The sequence below is a fragment of the Loxodonta africana genome, chromosome 19 (assembly GCF_030014295.1).
Source record: "Loxodonta africana isolate mLoxAfr1 chromosome 19, mLoxAfr1.hap2, whole genome shotgun sequence".
In the NCBI taxonomy this organism is placed as follows: domain Eukaryota; kingdom Metazoa; phylum Chordata; class Mammalia; order Proboscidea; family Elephantidae; genus Loxodonta; species Loxodonta africana.
This window is the reverse complement of record NC_087360.1, coordinates 70,157,904-70,179,636: the sequence shown is the minus strand read 5'-3', so window position 1 is coordinate 70,179,636 and position 21,733 is coordinate 70,157,904. Positions and strand designations below refer to the sequence as shown.

General features: G+C 41.8%; 1 protein-coding gene and 1 long non-coding RNA gene across 2 annotated transcripts; both read left to right on the top strand.

The window, feature by feature from the left end:
* The first annotated feature begins 498 nt into the window (after positions 1-498).
* Positions 499-20,637, top strand: DCTN6 (dynactin subunit 6). The gene is made up of 7 exons (XM_003412554.4): positions 499-626; positions 4,314-4,378; positions 11,653-11,758; positions 13,321-13,409; positions 15,297-15,344; positions 16,382-16,524; positions 17,171-20,637. Exons 1-7 carry the CDS (start codon positions 604-606, stop codon positions 17,267-17,269), a joined length of 573 nt encoding a protein of 190 aa, XP_003412602.1. The 5' UTR covers positions 499-603; the 3' UTR covers positions 17,270-20,637.
* On the top strand, positions 633-3,231 carry LOC135228259 (uncharacterized). Its single transcript, XR_010318657.1, has 2 exons — positions 633-3,044; positions 3,159-3,231. It is a non-coding gene; the product is annotated as an uncharacterized LOC135228259 (long non-coding RNA).
* Positions 20,638-21,733: the final 1,096 nt, after the last annotated feature.

The following is a 21,733-nucleotide window of genomic DNA, read 5'->3' as shown; positions in this document are numbered from 1 at the left end:
GGCCGGAAAGCAGGCAGAAAAGGAGCATCCGGTGAGGTGGGAGGAACGCCTGCGGGGACGGTCACAGTATCAACTGCTGCTGTCAAGTGAGGTCATAATGAGGCGCGCTGGGTTAGACTAAACTGCTGTCTCAAGTCCGAGTCTACTGACTCCTAAACCAAAAAACCAAACCCAGTGCCGTCGAGTCGATTCCGACTCATAGCGACCCTATAGGGCAGAGTAGAACTGCCTCGTAGAGTTTCCAAGGAGCGCCTGGCGGATTCGAACTGCCGACCGTTTGGTTAGCAGCCGTAGCACTTAGCCACAGCGCCAAAATCAACTGGAGGACAGTCCCTAGGTCCCCGACACCAGGCAGCGCCGCCTAGGACAGCCGGGCGCATCCACGTACAGAACAGCCACAGGGAACCTGGAGCCACCCTCACCGCCCGCGACTCCGCCCCGCCGCATCGCCGGCCCCGCCCCGACTCCGCCCCCACCGACTCCGCCCCCATCGACTCCGCCCCTCTCCCTACCCCATCAGGCACCCCAATCGCGTGTAGAGATCATCGCTTTACCCAGGCGGTTGTGTCGATCTCGGCTCCAATTGGAGACCGAGGCGGTACCATGGCGGAGAAGACTCAAAAGAGGTAGGTTTATTGCTTGCGCTGAGCCTCTTCCCAGCTCTCCGCTGGGGTGGAACCTGTTCCTAGCCGCTCATGGCGGGCACTGAGACGGTGTCTTGTTCCGGGCGCTCGGTCTGACGGTACCTGAAGCCCAGACCTGACGTTCGCCGAGGGAGGAGGCGGGGCGCGGGGACTGGGGGAGCAAGCGGTGCCGGGAGGACGCCTTTTGTTCCCCGATTTACTCCCACCTCGTCGTCCCTCGCCCCGCAACACGCCTGCGCGGAAGGTGGGGTCGTCCGGGTGGGGCTGCGAGGGGAGGGTGACATCGCCCCCTTCCCGGGACCCGGACGGAGAGCGCGCCTCCCATTTCCTGTTGCGCTCGGTGCGGCGGGATTCTGGGTTGGCTTTCGGAGGCACCCACGTTAGTGCTGGACGCACCCGGATGCCTTGCTGCCTGGAGTGGGCGGCGCGCGTGTCGGTGTAAAGGCTGTGACTGATCGCCCAGCAGCCGCTCCGCGGGAGAAGGATGTGACGGTCTGCTTCCTAAAGAGAACAGCCTCGGGAACCCTAAGGGGCAGCCCTCTGTCCTGTAGGGTCGCTCTGAGTGGGAATGGACAGGACAGCAGTGGGTTTGGGTTTCGTTTGGTTTGTCAAAAAAGAGGCCGCCGGGATTACACCTGTTCCAAATAGTATGCTGGATGTAAACATTCTCTTTTGTAAAAATGTGAGAACAGGCATTGTGGCTTCTCCAGCAGTCTTCATTAAACCCACTGCCGTCGAGTCGATTCCGACTCATAGCGACCCTATAAGACAGAGTAGAACTGCCCGATAGAGTTTCCAAGGAGCGCCTGGTGGATTCAAACTGCCGACCTCTTGGTTAGCAGCCGTAGCACTTAACCACTACACCACCAGGGTTTCCCAGTCTTCATTGCTGGGTACTATTCGTGGAAGGATGAGAGAAATGCTTAGTAAAACCATTTTCAGTAACAGCAATGTTGAGCACCCTCTACTGTTTTTGAAAAAGAAAACACATTGTTTCTGGTGACATGAATTAAAGATAAGGTTTTTCTCCTATTTAGGCAGGTAGTCTGTAGTCTATAAGTATGTCATATATACTAGAGATGAAGGTGCTGCTGATTTATCTTAATAATTAGCCTTCCCATCCCAGCCGCCTACACCCTTCCAACGCGGCACCACTCGGAGGTGCAGTGCAGCCTACACGATGTTTGGACCACGTTTTAGTTGCTCTAGTAGTGAACGGATTATTTTCTGCTTCAGCCAGAAGAGTGCTGATTGTGACAGAAACACTACCTGGGACCTCTCTCTTGGGCATAAAACTTAAGGGGCACTTGTGTGTCATTCCGACCGTCATTTGCCCAGAACAAGTTAAATGTCAAGTAATACTAGTTTGTACAAAATCACAGGAAGGAGGATATGGGAATGGAAAATTGGAATGGGAAATACGGTCTAAAACAAGAGACATTTTATATAAACTAATTTATTACATATTTTAACTCACACAAACCCATTTTCAATGAAAAGAACCAGAGAAATAGCATTTACAAATGGTGGTACATTCAAGAACAGTATCCTTCAGTTATCTCAGGAAGAATATTCAGAATGATGGGACGATTGATGTCAGTGATGCCCCAGGAATGAACTTTGCTTCAAGAAACGTCTAGTCTCTGAGGTTCATTTTCCTCATTTACAAAACGAGAGACTTGAACCAGGTGATTTTCTCCTTTGTTATCCTGCTCCATCTTACTAAAATTTTTCTTTCTTCTCCTACTCAGTTGTCGTTAGGTGCTATTGAATCGATTCTGACTCTTAGTGACCCTATGCACAACAGAACAAAACACTGCCCACTCCTGTGCCATCCTCACAATCGTTGCTATGCTTGAGCCCATTATTGCAGCCATTGTGTTAATCCATCTCCTTGAGGGTCTTCCTCTCTTTGCTGAGCCTTTACGCAGTATGATGTCCCTCTCTGGGGACATCCTGATAACATGTCCAAAGTATGTAAGACAAAGTCTTGACATCCTCGCTTCCAGGAGTATTCTGGCTGCCATTCTTCCAAGACAGGTTTGTTCGTTCTTCCGGCGGTCCATGCAATACTCAGTATTCTTCATCAGCACGGTAATTCAAAGCATCAATTCTTCTTTGGTCTTCCTTATTCATTGTCCAGCTTTCACATACATATGAGGTGATTGAAAACACCATGGCTTGAGTCAGGTGCACCTTAGTCCTCAAAGTGACATCTTAATGTTTTTTAATACTTTCCAGAGGTCTTTTGCAGCAGATTTGCCCAATGCAATACATTGTGTGATTTCTTGACTACTGCTTCCAAGGGTGTTGATTGTGGCTCCAAATAGAACGAAATCCTTGACAACTTAAATATTTTCTGTTTATCATGATGTAGCTGATTGGTCCAATTAAAAATAAGTAAGCATTTTCATACATGGATATTTACAGTTTTAATAATTTATTTAAAATGTAAAATTCATGACTTAGAAGATAGTTTCATGAGTTTTTTGTTTTTTAATCTTGTGGAGCTAGACTGGTTTCCCCTAAGAGTGGGGAACAAGCAAGGATGTCTCCTCTCACCACTCCAATTAACATCATACTGGAAGACTTAGCCAGAAAAATAACAGGCATACAGATTGGAAAAGAAGAAATAAAAAATGGCTGTATTCACAGATGACGTGATTATTTACATGGAATCAACAAACAAGCTAAGTGAACTAAGTGGATTTAACAAGGTTGCAGGATACAAAGTCACTACACAAAATTATTGTATTTCTGGATATTAGCAGTGGAGAACTAGAAATCGAAATCAGTTATAAAGAAAAAAATACCTGAAATGGTATTGTCATTATTTCGTAGAAGCTGAGAGTGGATTTGACACCATCAGCAATATCGTTGCTGTTGAGAAAAGTCTTTACTCAATGAGAACAAGTTACCTAATGACTATCGATTTTTCTTTCATGTTTTTCATGCCCGCTTTTCCTTGAGCTACACCACAAACTTGCCTCCAAAGACGTGACTGTCATCTTCATGGGGAAGTCATTTAGTACAATTCCTCCTGTTAGCTCATGACCCAGCTAGGGGCAGCGTTTATCTAGATACAGCCCTGTCAAAAAGCAGAACATAAAAAATGATCAACAAATGATTTAGAAACTTTTAGAGTCTTTTGAACCGTTTGTATTATATAACACTCGATAAGCAGTTTTATAGTATGTATAGTGAAAGAATAAACTGGAACATTTGTAGATTTTTCATATCTGCATTAATTTCTAAATTAGTATTACCTTGCTTGCTGTTAAATATTTTAAATATACTGTACATTCCTTCCCCGCTTTTTACAAAAATAGCGACACGCTATATCCTGTCCATTTCCTGTGCCTTGCTATTTTTAATTAACACAATAGCTTGGTGATCATTCCAAAATCTTTACATAAACGGATTATTAATTCTTTTTTATGACTATGTATTAGTCTATACTAGTTGCCCTCGAGTCAGTTCCAACTCATGGCAACCCCATGTGTGTCAGAGCAGAACTGTGCTCCATAGGGTTTTCAATGGCTGATTTTGGGGGGAGGCGATCACCAGGCCTTTCTTCCAAGGTGCCTCTGGATGGATTTGAGCCTCTAACCTTTCAGTTAGTAGTCGAGGGTGTTACCCATCATAAATGTCACCTTTCTCTTCCCACAGTGTGAAGATTGCTCCTGGAGCAGTTGTGTGCGTAGAAAGTGAAATCAAAGGAGATGTAACGATAGGTAAGAAAACAGTTTATTAGTGTTGTTTCTCAAGAATTGGTGTGGTTTAACTTATTGCAGTGCTTTCCAATTAGGTATTATCTTCTGTGTCTATTTCAATGATGTCCTAATTATATTGACAAAACAATGTATTTTCTCCATAACTTTTTAACATTTCTAAATGAATATAATGTGATGGAGCCTATATTTAATCTCCTGTCTGATACGCTAATGAGACAATATAACAAAGTCATCCATTTAGTCAAGAGTTACCTGTTGTGTGTCTGCTGTGTGCTGGGCACTGTGCTAGTGCTAGGGATACAGCAGTGAACACGGCAGAAAAAGGTACCGCCTTTGTGGAGCCTACATTCTATTGGACAGTCGTTAAGCGAGTGGACCACGGAGGCTGGCAGACCTGAGTTAGGATCCTTGTTTCTCACCTGCTGGGTTACCGTGGACTATTACTTAACCTCCTTAACCTTCCTTTCTCCCCCCTGTGTAATTGTATATATCAGGATCAGTTCAGCTGCATGTAGTGGTGGCTTAGCCATGCAGAGATGTCTTCTCTTACATAAAAATGTCTAGAAGTCAGCAGCTCAGGGCTGGCTGGTCAGTTGATTGTTCGCTGCGTCTTCTGAAGCTCCAGCCTTGCAGGCCAGGATGAGCTGGCTAGAGCACCGAGAGTCATCTTGGATGAGAAAGGGGAGGCAGAAGGGTGTACCTCCCAGTTAACTCGGCGCCCTTCAAACAACTTTCCTGAAAGTCCCTCACAACCCTTCTCTGTGTGTGTTGTGGCTGGGACGTGGTCTTCTGGGCACACTGCTGCCCCTAATGAAATCAAGGAAAAAGCAGAGAATGACTATCAATGGCAATGAGCAGTTTCCGTCACGTGAAAAACAGAAGTACCCACCTCCAAGGTTTGTTGGAGGATTCAATGTTTGTGAAAGTCATTGCCCAGTACCTAGCACGTAGTAAGCCTGCAATAAATGTTAGCTCTTAGCACATTAAATCTTATCATGGCAACCTTGCTAGAGGTCAAGTCCAACATTTAGATCAAATAAATGATTCAACATGTGTTCATGCTTATGTGAACATGATTAAGTCCCCGAAACTCACATTTTCCTCAGTTCTTTCACACATGTTTTCACTGGATGTGCTGCCTCTGCAGCTTTATAAACGTGAGCCCGTCCTTATCAGCAGCTAGGTATCACCTACATGCCACCAGAGTAGACCTTCCAGGGAGCCCGGTACACTTTCAGAGAGAAAATACGCCCCGTCCGCATCCTCAGTTTCTTTAATAGAAAAAACAACTGTAATGTGATTTTTTTTCCCTGGTAAGTCTGAGCCTCCAACCAATTTAGGCATCACGTCTTATAAAACCAGTGAAGGTTGGGCCAGGATTATGAAACGTTGTTAGGAATTCACCAGGTTGGATTTATTTACTTAGTTTACGTTGACAGAATCTCCACGTTTAGAAAATGACCCTGTTCCCTTGTTGTGCTGCGCTAACTCGTCATCTTTGGTATCACTTAAACTGCTCGCAGACGTTTTATGGGGAGAAATTATGTTTATCACAATGCTCCTCTGCATTGTTTTTGCTCTGATATTTATGATACCATCCTGATTCTTGGAATAACTGAATAATAGCACACAAGGTATTCTATAATTCTATAAATTCTAAAATAATGGAGTTAATGATGTAAGTTTTCCCTTGCATTTCTAGTTCTCCCTCATTTTAAAGAATAAGTATGCAGTATCTACTAAATGATAAAAAACCCACGCATTGCCGTCAAGTCAGTGCTGACTCATAGTGACCCTGTAGGACAGGGCAGAACTGCCCCATAAGGTTTCCAAGGAGCAGATGCTGGATTCAAACTGCCAACCTCTTGGTTAACAGCTGAACTCTTAACCATTGCGCAACCAGGGCTCCCTACTATATAATAGGTACGTAGACAGTATAGATATATCTACTTTACAGGCAGAAGTACACATACAGGTATACGTGTATGTGTATGTGTGAGTGCAATTCAGATTTGAAATAAGTTCTGTTACCTACAGAAGCTGTTCTAGATGCCATGAAAACAAAGGATGGGCTGGCTACTGCTTGGGATCCAGGCGCTCACTTTCTCTCTCCCTCTGGCTTTCACTACTGGATGCCCCTGCCCCTTCCTTATACTTGTTCCCCTCCTACCTTCCCTAAGTGTGGAAGTTCTGTAAGGAAGCGACGTGTTTACGACTGCTTTCTCCCTGATATCTCACCACTAACCCATAGCATGCAGCTCTGATGCTTCAAATATAAAATGCGAGTTCCACACAGGTTTTCAGTGATGGATTACAGCATAGAAAGTAATTTTTTTAAGTCTATAATGAATTGAGGTTTATTCCAGATTGGACCTAAGTTAATATTTGTTATATTTATGTTTTGACCCAGTTTTTTAAAACAAGAAAATTTGCTCTAATACTTTACAGAAACATGTCAATTTTAAAAATTAAGGGAAAGATTCAGAAGAGTGATATAATTACCCAGCATTCTCTTTTCCGGAATTCTTAGCTCATTTCCTTTTTGTGTACTTCTTACTTTTCATTATATATATCCATATGGAGTTTTCCAGAATTGGTATTTAGATAATCATTTCTATCGTTGTTGTATTTGGTTTAAAACATCTTTAATCCCTTGACTATTGTTAATTGATTTTTCTTTAGAAATTTTAGCTCCTGGCATATATAAAGTTAAATCAAAGCAGAGAGTGGCAATAACTTATCTGATTAAAACTCACTCCCCCCAACATATTTTATTTTTCATTTTAGGGCTTTTGCTGTTTTTGTTTTCTCTTAAGTTCCTGGAATAATCAATTTAAATCTTCTTCTGTAGCGCTTCGGGTGTGGGGATCTGGTTACTTAGGAAGTTCTGTTTTCTGGGTTAAGTAGCAATACGCTTAAGTGTAGTTTAACTGATAGCTCTTCGGGATGTTACGTGTAGCTTTCCATCCCCTAGTTGTTCATATTTTTATCAGTTTATTCCTTTCAGAAATATTTAGGAGAGAAATTGTTTTTTCCTTTGCTGTCTTTCAGTGTAGCAGAACTTGAAGCCCGATCTTCCATTTTCCTAGAATGCCAGGTATTTGGTTTAGGGGAGAAGCTGGTCAGTCAGAAGCTTTGAAGTGTCCTTTTCTTAGCCAGGAACCCCAGGACTTGAGGCTCTGCTGGAGTCTGACGTCCCCCAGGCCCCCAGTAGAGACCTCTCAGAAAGAAACCATGCAAAAACTAACAGCTCAGTCATTAATCATAATCTGAGTAAATAAGGTTTCGTAGTATCGAGCCTGTTTTTAATTAGGCTATCTTGATTCATGGGCCATGAATAATGTCTGTAAATCTTTCTTTTGAAAGCTGAAGAGCATTTCAGGAAGGCACCTCTAAGCGCAGTCCCATGGCCCCGTGATAAGATAAAAGAAAGGCAGACTCTTGGTTTAGGATGGGGCTTGCTTGGGACGCCATAATGTGAGGGGAGAGCTGGGCCCGTGAAAAAACTTTGTGATGGAAGCACTTTGTCCCACTTATTCTGTCTTTCCATTAGAGTTTTTAATACAGAGCCCAAGCCTCCCTTTTCTTGTAGAGCTCTTTTTCAGTAAGGCTAAACAGTGGCTTTGGCTTGAGGTATTCATGGTATATAGAAGCAGCTCTTACAGGTACTTCAGCTTACAGGTAAGGAAATTGTTTTAATTTTCCAAAGAGAGCTTGTGGCTTTTTGAATTATTTATTGACACGTGAAAACGTACACAAAGATTGCTTTCTGTGGCAAAGATAGATAGGAAAAGCACCCTTTACCAAATGAGGGAAATTGAAATTTGACGCAAGGAATGTCTTTCTGGCTGCATTGCACCAAGGCCAGCGAACCATTTAGAAAAATAATTCATGAGCCAGTAAGGCAGCCCCAACCCCAGGCACATTTATCCAAATAAGGAGATAAGCCAAATAGGGTTTCAGTACATTTGGTAAGAAAATATACAAACTACTCTGCCAGAAAGAGCTCCAAGAAGGTTCATAACAGGTTTAAAAAAAAAAAACTCTCCATGATGACAGATTGTTATTTTTAAAGTGCTTTAACCTCAAGACCCTTAAATTTGGTCTGAATTCAGAGCCAATCTAGGCAAAAGTGTTTATTGCTTACAGAAAAGCTTCACGGTCAGCACCTGCGATTTGGAGTAGTGTTCCAACGGCCGGGCCCTCTGCTGCCCGACCTCCAGCAGAAAACCGTGGCAGAGACAAAGCTGAGTTACATGAATCACCCACCTCAGTCTGAACATCGGTTTAAAAGTTCACCAAATCGAAATCTTAGCAGTCACTTACCTTGAAGTACATATGCTAACCTCTCTATTCTGTGCCCCCTAAAAAGACCTACGAGAGGCTTAGGGAACTATTACTGCCTGTGACATTTGCTGTTACTTCACAACTCAAAGTTGATAACCAAAAAAAACCAAACCCGTTGCTATGGAGTCAATTCTGACTCATAGTGATCCTATACGCCAGAGTAGAACTGCCCTATAGGGTTTCCAAGGAGCGGCTAATGGATTTGAACTGCCGACCTTTTAGTTAGCAGTGGTAGCTTGCTATAGCTCTTAACCACTGCCCACCAGGGCTCCTCAAAGTTGTTGGTTGCACCTTTTAAGTTGTTTTGTCCTTGAAACGCCAGGGTCTGTAGTTTGGCAGTGCTGCCACCAGGTGGAGATGGTGTCTTGGTCACAGGTCTAGACTAAGCTGCTGGTGTGTTTTACCTCCCAGGACAAGGGCCTCAGATTTAAAACCGTGAGCTTTCCAGTTATTAAATAACTTATTAATGATGATAGGGGTTTGCACTCTACTACTAACCTAAGGAAACCCTGGTGGCGCAGTGGTTAAGAGCTATGCCAGCTAACCAAAAGGTCAGCAGTTTGAATCCACCTGGTGCTCCTTGGAAACTGTGGGGCAGTTATACTCTGTCCTACAGGGTCACTACGAACTGGAATCGACTCAATGGCAATGGCTTTACTAACCTAAAGGTTGGTGGTTCGAACCCACCCAGTGGCACCATGAAAGAAAGGCCTAGCAATGTGTTTCTGTAAAGGTTACAGCCAAGAAAACCCTATGGAGCAGTTCTACTCCATAACACATGGGATCACCATGAGTCAGAATCAACTTGATGGCAACAGGCTTATTAATAATGATAAAAATATAATAACAATAATAAAACACCTGGCTGAAACACTGCTACTACTACCCATTGCTGTCGAGTCAATTCTGACTCATAGCGACCCTACAGGACAGAGTGGAACTGCCCCATAGGGTTTCCGAGGAGTGCCTGTGGATTCGAACTGCTAGCCTTTTGGTTAGCGGCCATAGCTCTTAACTACTGTGCCACCAGGGTTAAAACACAGCAGGCATTATTTTTAAATATTGTGCAAGAAGACATGAGATTTAAGGTTGTTTTAATTTTTAAAATGTGTGTTTATTTGAATGTTTTAGTTTTCTATAACAAACACGTATTATATAAATTTTGAAAAGGAAATGGAATTATGAACTGTTTCCAAAGTTACACTTTAGAGGAACTTTTGAAGAAATCCATCGATCCCAGCGATACTCTTGTTAACCCATCCTCAAGTAACTTCTTACATGTCCTTGCTTGTCAAAAGCATTGGCTCAAGGATGAGGACAGTATCTGGTGCCTGCGGCTACTTACCCAGCAGTGGCAAAGGGTCTCCTCTCTATCTCAGATACCATCTCTTCCTCCTGTCTCAGAATTTTGAAGCTCGTTATCAGAAATACCTTAATCTCCTTACTGCCCTACAAGAAGGTTGGGAATTTTCTCCCCTGATTACAAGCAGGTATTACCCTGATACCTGAGTAGAGGAGTATAACAGTCCCTTTTCTTCTGTTTTTCAGACAGAATGAGTGGTTTTGTATATTACAATAAAGTTATTTGTTAGCTCTTAATAAGTATGCAATATATAGATTATCGAATAACAATTTGTACAATTGAATGCTGAATTTCATGGACAATGTCATCTTCCTAACCCCCTTCCCACCTTCCCCCGACACTTTTGCCCACCCTCCCTTATTCCAGAGTCAGTTACCTCCTCTTCACTGTTTACCAATAAAAATAGCCTTGGTCCTGGGGGGGAACAGAGGGGTTGGAAAGAGAGGCTACAAGGAGGATATGTTTTCTTGTCAGTGGTTTCGTGATTGAAAAAACGCTAGGCCTGGTGGGTAACTAAAATAGGGGGAGGGAGTGTGTTACCATTCCAGGTATGTGTCCTGATTTGGGGGTGCTGTGCCTCTGCCTCACTGCCCTGACCCAGCGTTGGTGTGGTAAGACTTCTTCCTGCTCCCTTAGTTTGGAGATGAGGCATTGCCTTAGGCCTCCCTATGTGAGTGTTAGATTCCACTGATCACATGTGGCTCCTCCCACTGCCTCGCTTTAACCTTTTCAACCTTGAACTGGTTAAAATCATATCCTAGACCAGACAACAAAAGCTCTGCCTGCTTCCAGCGGGTAGGCTTATAATAGGGAGATTAACAAAGTGCAAAGCTAAAGTTAGGTGCCATATTTTCTGGCTCCCATCCTGCCCTGATTTTCTCCTAATCACTTCATAAAAAGGCTCAGCCTGTGGCATATTGAACAAGAAAGCACCACATTACAAGCAAAGATTGTTACCTTTATGAAGGAAACCCAACCCAGTGCCGTCGAGTCGATTCTATGAAGGAAAGGAAGGGAATTGTTATTGCGAGCTACATGGCCGATACTGCGTCTACAGACATTGTCTCATCTAACCCTTACAACAGTCCTGCACAACTGCTGTTGTCAGCACCCCCATTTCACAGCTGAGATGACAGAGGCTTCAAAATGGAGATGAGCCAGAGTTTTCTGGCTCCGCAGCCTCTGCTGCTTCCACTCCCCTTGGCTTGAGATTTGGTACTAATTGGAGCCCTGGTGTCATAGTGGTTAATAGCTACAGCTGCTAACCAAAAGGTCGGCTACTAAACAAAAGGTCAGCAGTTCAAATCAGCTGCTCCATGTCTCTGTGGGGCAGTTCTACTCTGTCCTATAGGGCTGCTATGAGTCAGAATCGACTTGACAGCAGTGGGTTTTTTCGAAATTATAACAACCGAGGAGGTAACATTTGTAAGGTGCCTAGCGTGGTCCCTGGCACATGTTTAGAAAATGTTCTTCCCAACAGCCTCACCCACCCTCAATCACCTCTCACCTTCATTTTGGAAACATAGCCTTTACAAATAATTTCTTTTCATGATATTTTTAACAGGACCCAGGACAGTGATCCACCCTAAAGCACGGATCATTGCAGAAGCCGGGCCGATAGTGATTGGTGAAGGCAACCTAATAGAAGAACAGGCCCTTATCATAAATGCGTGAGTAAGACTCCTCAGATACTCTGAACTAAGTACCACAGATAATGTTTTTGTTAATGTCAGCTATCTAGAAGAACTTTTTATAGCCAATATCTGGAAGGCCCACGATTTTTAGTGCTAGAGAAACACTAAGGATCTTTTTCAAAATAAGTGATCAGTGAATGAGGAAACCAAACACCAGAGAGACTTGTCCAGGGTGAGATGGCTTATTGGTGGCCACCTAGACTCTCTAAATCTTGGTCTCGTAATTTTTCCCTTACGCGTCACTGCCGCATCCATTCATTAATCACTCATTTACTGAGTACTTCCAACGCCCAAGTGCTGTGCTGGCCACGTTGCAGAGTGCTTTTTAGTTGAGTCTCTTGGTCTTGGTTGAAAAGTTATTGCCCATGTCCAGACCCATGAACTGAATGCTACTATATATTTTCATGTGTTTTACAAGACTAATACCCAGATTTATATTGTAAAAATTTGGGATCCTGGAGATAATTTTTAAACTTTTAAAGATAAATCAACAAAATATTAGAACATGTACATGATCTTAATGAACTAGACTGTAATAGCTATGAAAATTTCATAAGCATTTGTAAGGCTTTCTAGATAAAAATTGGGCAAGAAATTCAAGCTTACACCTAATTTATAGCAACAATGTATGGAATTTGTAAGAAGGGCCTTAGAAGAATATTTAACTATGATAAAGAGATTGGTTTGTCTTAATGCTCACTCAGAATCGGGGAGTTTCTTACAATATTAAGCAGTTTCTTTTTAAAATATATCTGGTACCTTTAGTGTGAGCTAGCTAACAGCTATAATTCTGCCGTAACTCGGCTGTCAGAGATGAACCACCATCTTAAAATAGCTTCCTCCTCTTAGACCACAAACTTTTTATGTTCTGAAAACTTCAACTGTAACTACCTAATTGCTACTAGTTGCCATCAAGTCGATCCTGACTCCTGGAGACCCGTGTGTGCAGAGTGGTGCTGCTCGCTAGAGCTTCCAAGGTGGCGACCTTTTGGAAGCAGATTATCAGGTCTCCCCTCTGAGGTGCCTCTGCTGCCTTTGAATCGCCACCCTTGCAGCCAGCAGTCGAGTGCTTAACCGTTTGCGCCACCCAGGGACTCCTCAGCTACCCAACAGCATAAAATAATTGTTTTGTGTCAATATCTGTTTTCGTTCTATAACTTTGAATCAGAATTAAGGATGGGAATGTTTTCAGTTTGGGCTGATTTTGATTTCAGTTTAACAGGCTGAAAGTCATAGCCAGCACCTTTTTTACATTGTCCTGGAGAAGGCTCTCTGGACTTTGAATCTAAAAAATAAACGAAAAAGACTGTCCTTCTTCACACTCCTTTGACTTCCCTGCATTTCATTAACTCTTTTTAAACTCAGAATTGAGTCTTCTTCAGCATAGAGAATAAAGGATTCGTTTGGATTAAGATAATAATTTACATAGTTATATATTTTAAGATAAAATTTCTGGAGAATTACCCGAATTCTAAAGTGGAAAGAGAATGGCTTATTGTGTTACTGACTTTTTGAGAATTTGTCTGTTTTTTTTACAGTCACCCCGATAATATCACCCCTGACGCTGAAGACACAGAACCCAAACCAATGATCATTGGCACCAATAATGTGTTTGAAGTTGGCTGTTGTATCCTTTATGTTAAGATAAATCCTTCCCAGCTGCCTGTCAGTTACAGCTCTCCCCGTATAGAAAGTGTCATAATTTCTCTCTCTAAATAATTACCTTTTTAGGACTAGACAATCCAGGTCTTTGAAAAGACTTGTTTACAATATTAAAAAAAAAAAACAAAAAACCCTTCTGTTCCAGTGAATAACCCAGTAGAGTAAATGAAGAATGGCGTTTTCAGACACACACACACACACCTTTAGCTCAGTGATTTGAAGGTACTATCTTGCTATTGCTGGTAAGACAACTCATTGGCAGGTACCAATGGCTGAGCAGCAGTAGACACAGAAAGAGAGTAATCTTGGCCTCCTTCCTGATGGCAGAACCGTGGCTTTGTCAGCTTGCTTCCTGTACAGTCTTAGGTAGACAGTGAGTTGTCTGATACAAGGAAGTGGCAGGTGGGATGGAATGAAAAGGCTGCATTCTTTGTTTTTCCTCCCAGAGTGTCACCAGTCCTTTGTACTTTAGGAAGACAGTAAAATCCTTTCATGGCGTCATTAAAGCATCAGTTTATAATAGAAAAATTTTGGAGAAAAAAATCTAAATGTTCAACGATAGCAAAATATTTAAATAAATTAAGCTACAAGCATAAAATGGACCACCAGGATCGCTAAGCAGTCATTAAAAATTATGTTTTTAAAAGTTTTTAATGGCATGGAAAAATGCTTGCAAATTTAAGCAAACTCAATAAAATAAGCTGTAAAACTTTTATTTTCATACAGGTTGGTTTCTAGTTATATAAAAACAAAAACCAAACCCACTGCCGTTGAGTCGATTCTCACCCATAGCAGCCCAGGGCAGAGTAGAACTGCCCCATAGAGTTTCCAGGGAGTGCCTGGTGGATTCAAACCGCCACCTTTTTGATTAGCAGCCATAGCCCTTAACCTCTACACCACCAGAGTTTCCAGTTATATTTAGGAAAATATATATATATGTATTCATATATACATAAATATATATTTTTAACTTTAAAGCTATATCAAATCGTTGGTAGTGTTATCTTTAAGTAATTGGGTGAGCGATAGTTTTAATTTCTCAAAACAATTGTGAAAATGTGTTACTCCTATAGAATTGGAGTATGTTGTTGTCAGGTGCCACCGAGTTGGTTCTGACTCACAGCAATCCTGTATACAACTGAGCCAAACACTGCCTGCTCCCGCGCCGTCCGCACAATCGTTGCCTGGTTTGAGGCCATTGTTGCAGCCACTGTGTCAGTTTCGGGGTCTTCCTCCTTTTTTGCTGACCCTCTTCTCACCGAGCATGATGCCCTCCTCCAGGGACTTGTCCCTTCTGATAACATGTCCAAAGTACATGAGATGAAGTCTTGCTGTCCTCACTTCTAAGCAGCGTTCTGGCTGTAGTTCTTCCGAGACGGATTTGTTCGCTCTCCCGGCAGTCCATGGTAGATTCAGCTTTCTCCGCCAGCACCATAATTCCCATGCACCGGTTCTTCTTCAGTCTTCAGTATTTGCTTTCTCATGCACGTGAGGCGATTGGAAATACCATGGTTTGGGTCAAGAGCACCTTAGTCTTCAAAGTGACATCTTTGTTTTTTAACATTTTAAAGAAGTCTTGCAGCAGATTTGCCCAATCCAATAGACCATTTGATTCTTGACTGCTTGCAAGGTACTCATTTCTTTAAAAAACAATAAGTTATTTATTCACTCTCAGAGAAGTTTTTGTTTAAAGATTAAAACTTTGCTTTCAGTTTGTCGAGAGCGAAGAGTTCTGGCAAGGGCAAGCCTGCACACCCTTTCCCGCCCCCCTGCCCCCGACCCAGTGCTGTATAAGGATATACTGTGTTAGTAGGGGGAAGATTTACAGTATTTACTTAACTCTGGCTTACAGATTCTCAAGCCATGAAAATGGGAGATAATAATGTTATCGAATCAAAAGGTAAATTATGCTCAGAGTTTCATTGTGACACGTAATTATCTCCTTTCCCTTTGTGGGGTCCTGGGACAACAGCTATGTAAAATCTGTGGCAAGGTGGGATGCTTGGAAGGTGTGGTTGGAAGGGGATTAAGGTAGCTGTGAGACTCATTATTTGCCTGATTGATTCTTCATCTGGTTATGTGGTTATCTGGTCATGTGGTTAATACATTAAGAGACCAGCTGTGTACATTTAAATCAAGACTGGATGAAACCATAAAGAAGAAGGTTCCTGCTAAATACTAGTGTCTGTGATAGTTTCGTTAGTTAGCGTTATCATAGTGTTAAAGAAGAGTCAGCTTCTCTGGCAGCTTGCTTTCTCCACTGTCAGGATTCCTTTACCCTAGCCAATGAGAAACCAGTGTAAGCTACTTATCATAAATGGGGCCAGGCAGAGGGTCATGGAATCACCACCGCCGCTGGGGAGCAGTGCCAGGCACTCTGTCCTACGAGGGTCCAGACAGGCCCTGAACGACAGTACTTCTTTCATGCAGAATAGTGACTTACCTTCCTGGAGCCTGATTGGCATGAAAGTGCTGCTTTTTTTTAAATAATAAAACTAGACTTTTTGTTAACCTACTTAATGGTTTTTATTTTTACTTGGATTTCCGATTATTATCATTGTCTTTTTTTTTTTTCATTATATGCTTACTATGAGTCAAATCTGTGCTCACTCCTTACATTTATTATCTCGTTTATTCCTTGCAGCAAACTGAGAAGTAGGGTGATCTCTCCCTTTTATAGATAAACTCGAGCTCAGAATTTACAGGAACTTCCCCAAGGTCACACAGCTAGTTAGCTGCAGAGCTCTGTTCCGAGTGCGTCTAACTATAGCTCGTGCTGACTACCTCAGCGCTCTACAGATGCTCAGCTGAAGTATTTTCTTTCTTTCTTTTTTACGCCAGTTTGCATTTTTATACCTAAATCATCTTAGGAAAAAACCAGCATTCTAATCACTTGATTTCTGAAATGGCAATTCTGTCTGTATATTTTGCGTGCAGCGTACGTGGGCAGAAACGTCGTATTGACGAGCGGCTGTATCATTGGCGCCTGTTGCAGCCTGAATACTTTTGAGGTCATCCCTGAGAATACTGTGATCTACGGTGCAGGCTGCCTTCGGCGAGTGCAGACTGAGCGACCACAGGTACCAGACCCTCTCTTTAAAAAGAGTTCTTCTAGGGCTGCCGGTTGTCCTAAAATAGCACGTAATTGTTTTAAGAGGGGCAGTAAGTCCACAATTTTGAAACGCTAACAATTAAAATAAAGCATCAGTGAAACAGCCCTAACATTGGGATATATTTGCAGTGGAATTACGAAGTCATAGTGTCTAAGGAAGGGGCCTAGGAACCCGTATTTTTCACAAGTGCCCCAAATGAGTTTTACAGTCAGAGAAACTCAAGCGATGCTAGTATATGACCAGTGACAATCAGCTGAGGGTATTGCAGCTGTGTGGCTGGGTCGGTAACGTGGGAAGCGATGTACTTGGTCATTTTACTTACGTGGTCTTCTTTTTAGGGACCACGGTGAAATCTAGGAAGGCAAGGTTGAAAACTGATTTCTATATACAATCAGTGTCCATATTACACGTTATTTTTATGTATAAAATCGTATGACTTTTTCTAATTACCAAACTAATACATGTTTATTGTAAAAATAAAAACAAATAAAGCAGGTAAGCAAAAATATGTGAAAATCTCCTATAGTTCCATGACCTAGAAATAAGCATTTCTACCTAGTACTCTTGGCTTTGCTTCCTGCTAGTTAATTTCCTAACTGTCCTACTTTTTTAGCCCCAGACACTACAGCTGGATTTCCTGATGAAAATCTTGCCAAACTACCACCACTTAAAGAAGACAACGAAAGGAAGCTCAACTCCAGTTAAGAACTAAAAACAACGTGTGACACCAAGATAACGTTTCATCTCTGACCACAGTCTTCTGAAAGCCCATAGTGTCTATCAGTCTTAGCAGCTCACAGGATAATACGCATTGACTTTATTTTCTAAGATTGAGCTAGAGGGGAAAGTAATGTATTTTCATTGTAACTGTCCTTTATAATTTATATAAAATGTATTATTTTCCTATATTGTTGCATCTGCTCCTTTTCTGATAATTTACAGATTTATTTTTCTTTTGTCGTACAAAATGTTGACCACAAATTTTTGTTATGTAAAAGACTGCCCATGATAAGTAAGGACATATTGTTATGTATTTATATTCCAACCTATTCTAAACTAAATAAAAGTGCTGATGACAGGAGTTTTAGCGAGCAAACTTTAATCAGTTTTTCTACTTGCATTAATTTTCCTAAAATAGCTGTCTTAATTTTTATTATGTACTAGCTGTAATAAAACTAATGTGTTTACCTCTTGTGGATTTGGAGGTGTTTAAAACTTCTGGTGAAATATCAGCAGCTATCGAATTTGTTTGGACTTTGTTTCATTTCCAGGAAAACATTATTTTTCTTTTTGGTAAAGTAAAAGTAATCAGGGAAAGACATATTCAGTACATTAGATATTCCAAAAGAATGATGTCTGACTAACATGACAAGTAAATGACCTTCAATTGAGTGATATTCCTGGGTTTCGGATGGCAATGAAAAGAAAAGGGATTTTAATATATTCAGAAATATATGAAATTAGTTTTGGCATACTTAATTAGGCGCCGTTGTGTCAGTTCCGACTCATAGCAACCCCGTGTACAGCAGAGTGAAACACTGCCTGGTCCTGCACCATCCTCATAATCGTTACTATGTTTGAGCCCATCGTTGCAGCCACTGTGTCAGTCCATCTCACTGAGAGTCTTCCCATTTTTTGCTGACCCTCTATTTTTTTTTCTACTTTACCAAACATGATGACTTTTTCCAGGGACTGGTCCCTCCTGATAACATGTCCGAAATACGTGAGATGAAGTCTTGCCATCCTTGCTTCTAAGGAGCATTCTGGCTGTACTTCTTCCAAGACAGATTTGTTTGTTCTTCTGGCAGTCCTTGGTACATTCAATACTTTTTGCCAATGTCATAATTCAAAGGCATCAAAAAAGCCTTCTGTATGGATTACACCTCAACATAAAACAAAAATCCACACAACTAGACCAATAAGCAACATTGTGATATACAGAGAAAAGATTAAAGTTGTTAAGGATTTCATTTTATATGGATCTACAATCAATGCCCATGGAAGCAGCAGTCAAGAAATCAAACGACATGTTGCATTGGGCAAATCTGCTGGGTCAGGAATCTGGAAGTGGCTTAGCTGGTGGTTCTGGCTCGGTGCTTCTTGTGAGGTGGCAGTGAGCAGCTGGCCAGAGCCGCAGTCATCTGAAGACCAGGCTATAGCATCTGCTTCCCAGATGACCACCTCACATGGCCGTTGGCAGGAGGCCGCAGCCTCCCCACGTGAGCCTTTCCACAGGACAGCCTGAGTGTCCACGGGATGGTGGCTGGCTTTCCCTAAAATTAGTGCTCCAAGAAACAGAGGTAATAGGCCACAGTGCTTTTTATGACCTAGTCTCTAGAGTTGCACACAGTCAAGTCCTCTTCATTCATTTGTTAGAAAGGAGCCACTTAAGTCCATCCCACACTCAAGGGGAGGGGAACTGGTCTCCACCTTTTAAAGGGAGGCACATCTAAGAATTCATGTTTATATTTTAAAACCACCACCAGATACACAATCCGTGTATAGCTGGGTTCCTCCACTGTTGGCATGTCCTAGGGGGTCTCCCCACTCTGTACAGGAGATGGCTTTGGGAAGGACTGCTGTTTATTAATTGGTGTGACGTGTGACATTATCAAATGTCTTCATTTTATAACCTGTAAACTTCTTAGAAATTTAGATTCTTTGTCCCTAAACATAACATAAATTTTATTAAGCATCAGTTTAACTTGTCTAGGTTTAATAGTACTTATTATTGATGAAAACCTTGGTAGATAGATAGATGTTGTCTAGCCAGCTCCAGCTCCTGACGATTTTATGTACAGGAGAATGAAATGTTGCCTGGTCCTGCATCATCCTCACTGTCACGGGTGTGTTTGAGTCTATCCTTGCAGCGAGTGTGACAATCTCACCAAGGATCTCCCTTGCTGGCCCTCTACTTCGCCAAATATGATGTCCACCTCCAGTGATTGACCCCTCCTGACGACGTGTCCAAAGCAAGTGAGTTGGACAACATTCTGTTGTGATGTGTAGGGTTTTCATTGGCTAATTTTCAGAATTACATTGACAGGTCTTTCTTCCTAATCCGTCTTAGTCTGGAAGCTCTGCTGAAATCTGTCCACCATGGGTGACCCTGCTGGTATTTGATAATACTGGTGGCATAGCTTCTAGCACCACAGTAACACACAAGCCACCACAATATGACAAACACAAGGTGGTGAAAACCTTGAAGGATAAGAATATTGAAAATAATACAAGAACCATTCTAAAATATGTATTTTAGTAAAGTCACTAACATTTTTTAAACTGCATTTTTAAAACAGTTGTATAGAGCTTACTACATACTACCCAAACCTACTGCCATAGAGTCAATTCTGACTCATAGTGACCCTGTAGGACAGAGTAGAACTGCCTCGCAGGATTTCCAATGCTATAATCTCTACGAAAGCAGACAGCCATGTCTTTCTCCTGCGGAGCAGCTGGTGGGTTTGGACCACCAGCCTTTCAGTTAGCAGCCAAGCACTTTAACCACTGTGCCACCAGGGCTCCTTACTATGTACTTGTTAGATACTGTCGAGTTGATTCTGACTCATAGCGACCCTACGTACAACAGAACGGAACACTGCCCAGTCCTGCGCCATCCTCACAATTGTTACGCTTGAGCCCATTGCTGCAGATGTGTAAAATACAGTTAGGCACAGCGAGGTTAAGTAACTTGTTCAAGGTCACTCAGCTAGCTAAGTGGCATTTTGGCTCCAGAGTTCATGATCTTGACCACTATGCTATACTGTCTTTTCGGAACACTTGTTAAACCTTTTAAGATAGAGGCTGTATAATTCAATGGGCCTCCTAAAAGAATTAGGAACTGATGGGAATTTACCTTTCTTAAAGCTCTTAATCTGCATGAGATAAAACAATAGGAAAATTTTCAAAAGAATTGTTTAGTCTTCCCACTGAATTCATTAAGAATTACCCATGAGATAATCTTTAAACCTTAAACCAAAAATACTCCCTGAAGTCCTTAAAACCAAACCGAACAATAAAAATAAAAAATTAGTAAAAAAAAAAAAATGTCTGCCTGGAGCATTACGCTCTTTTAAGAATTATCTATATGGGATCAAAGTGACAACAGCAACTAGAAAGATTAGAATGGAACCTTAGGGGGCAATGAATTTATGTTAATGAGGGAAGAACAACTCAGAAAAGGAGGGTGGGAATGGTTACACAACTTGAATAAGGTAATCAGTGTCACTACCTGGTATATGTAGACACTGTTGAATTGGCGTATGTTTTGCTGTGCATGTTCTCAACAACAGCAACAAAATAAATGAAATTATATTAAAAAAAAAAAATTACCCAAAGAAGTAGCCTTTGAGGTTCCAGGTCATTCCATCCAAAACTCTAAACTGGGTCTGTTTATTATTATTAATTGTGGTAAGTTGTATGTGTGTGCTTTAAGTTGTTATTAAAAAGTATTACATTTTAGGCATTTAGGGGGTATGAGGAAACACTTCTACCTCCATGCCCGTGCCCCACTGTTGGGGCCCTGGTCGTACAGTGATAGTGTTTGGCTGCTAAGCAAAAGGTCGACAGTTCAGATCCACCAGGCGCTCCTTGGAAACCTTATGGGCAGTTCTACTTTGTCTTATAGGGTCATTATGAGTTGGAATCGACTGGAAGGTAACTGGTTTTTTTTACCCCGCTGTTATCATTTCAGTGGCCAATTCTTAGCATGCAATCCAACCATTAATAAGGGTAAATGACCCTCAGATACATTAACCTCAAAGCTTTACAATCCCCACTGTAAACCGCTGCGTGTTATCACAAGAGGACACCAATAAACAGGATAGATTTTTCCCTTTTGGCTAACAAATGGGTGCTCTTGAAAAGTTTTATTATCCTTAGGAATCTGACCTATATTAAAGGCTAATATATTAGACTTTAATATTTATTAAACCTGGAACAGTTTCTTTCCTATCTGGATATACTTCACTTCCTGTTTATTCACTCATTGAATATTTGGCTTGTTTTCCTTTTTTGCTCTTATGAAAAATGTTGCCATGACCATTTTTGTACAAGTTTTTGTGTGAACTTTTGTCTTCATTTCTCGTAGGTATATAACTAGAAGTGGAATTGCTGGGTCTATATGGTTTTTTTTTATGGTAGCTCTAGGAGCCCTGGTGGTGCAGTGGTTAAGAGC

Excerpts from the sequence above, each read along its gene's own strand:
- DCTN6 (XM_003412554.4), top strand. The coding sequence starts at position 604 with ATGGCGGAGAAGACTCAAAAGAG. Across the intron at positions 13,410-15,296 it reads TGTGTTTGAAGTTGGCTGTT|ATTCTCAAGCCATGAAAATG; the intron begins GTATCCTTTATG and ends TCTGGCTTACAG. Across the intron at positions 16,525-17,170 it reads TGCAGACTGAGCGACCACAG|CCCCAGACACTACAGCTGGA; the intron begins GTACCAGACCCT and ends CTACTTTTTTAG.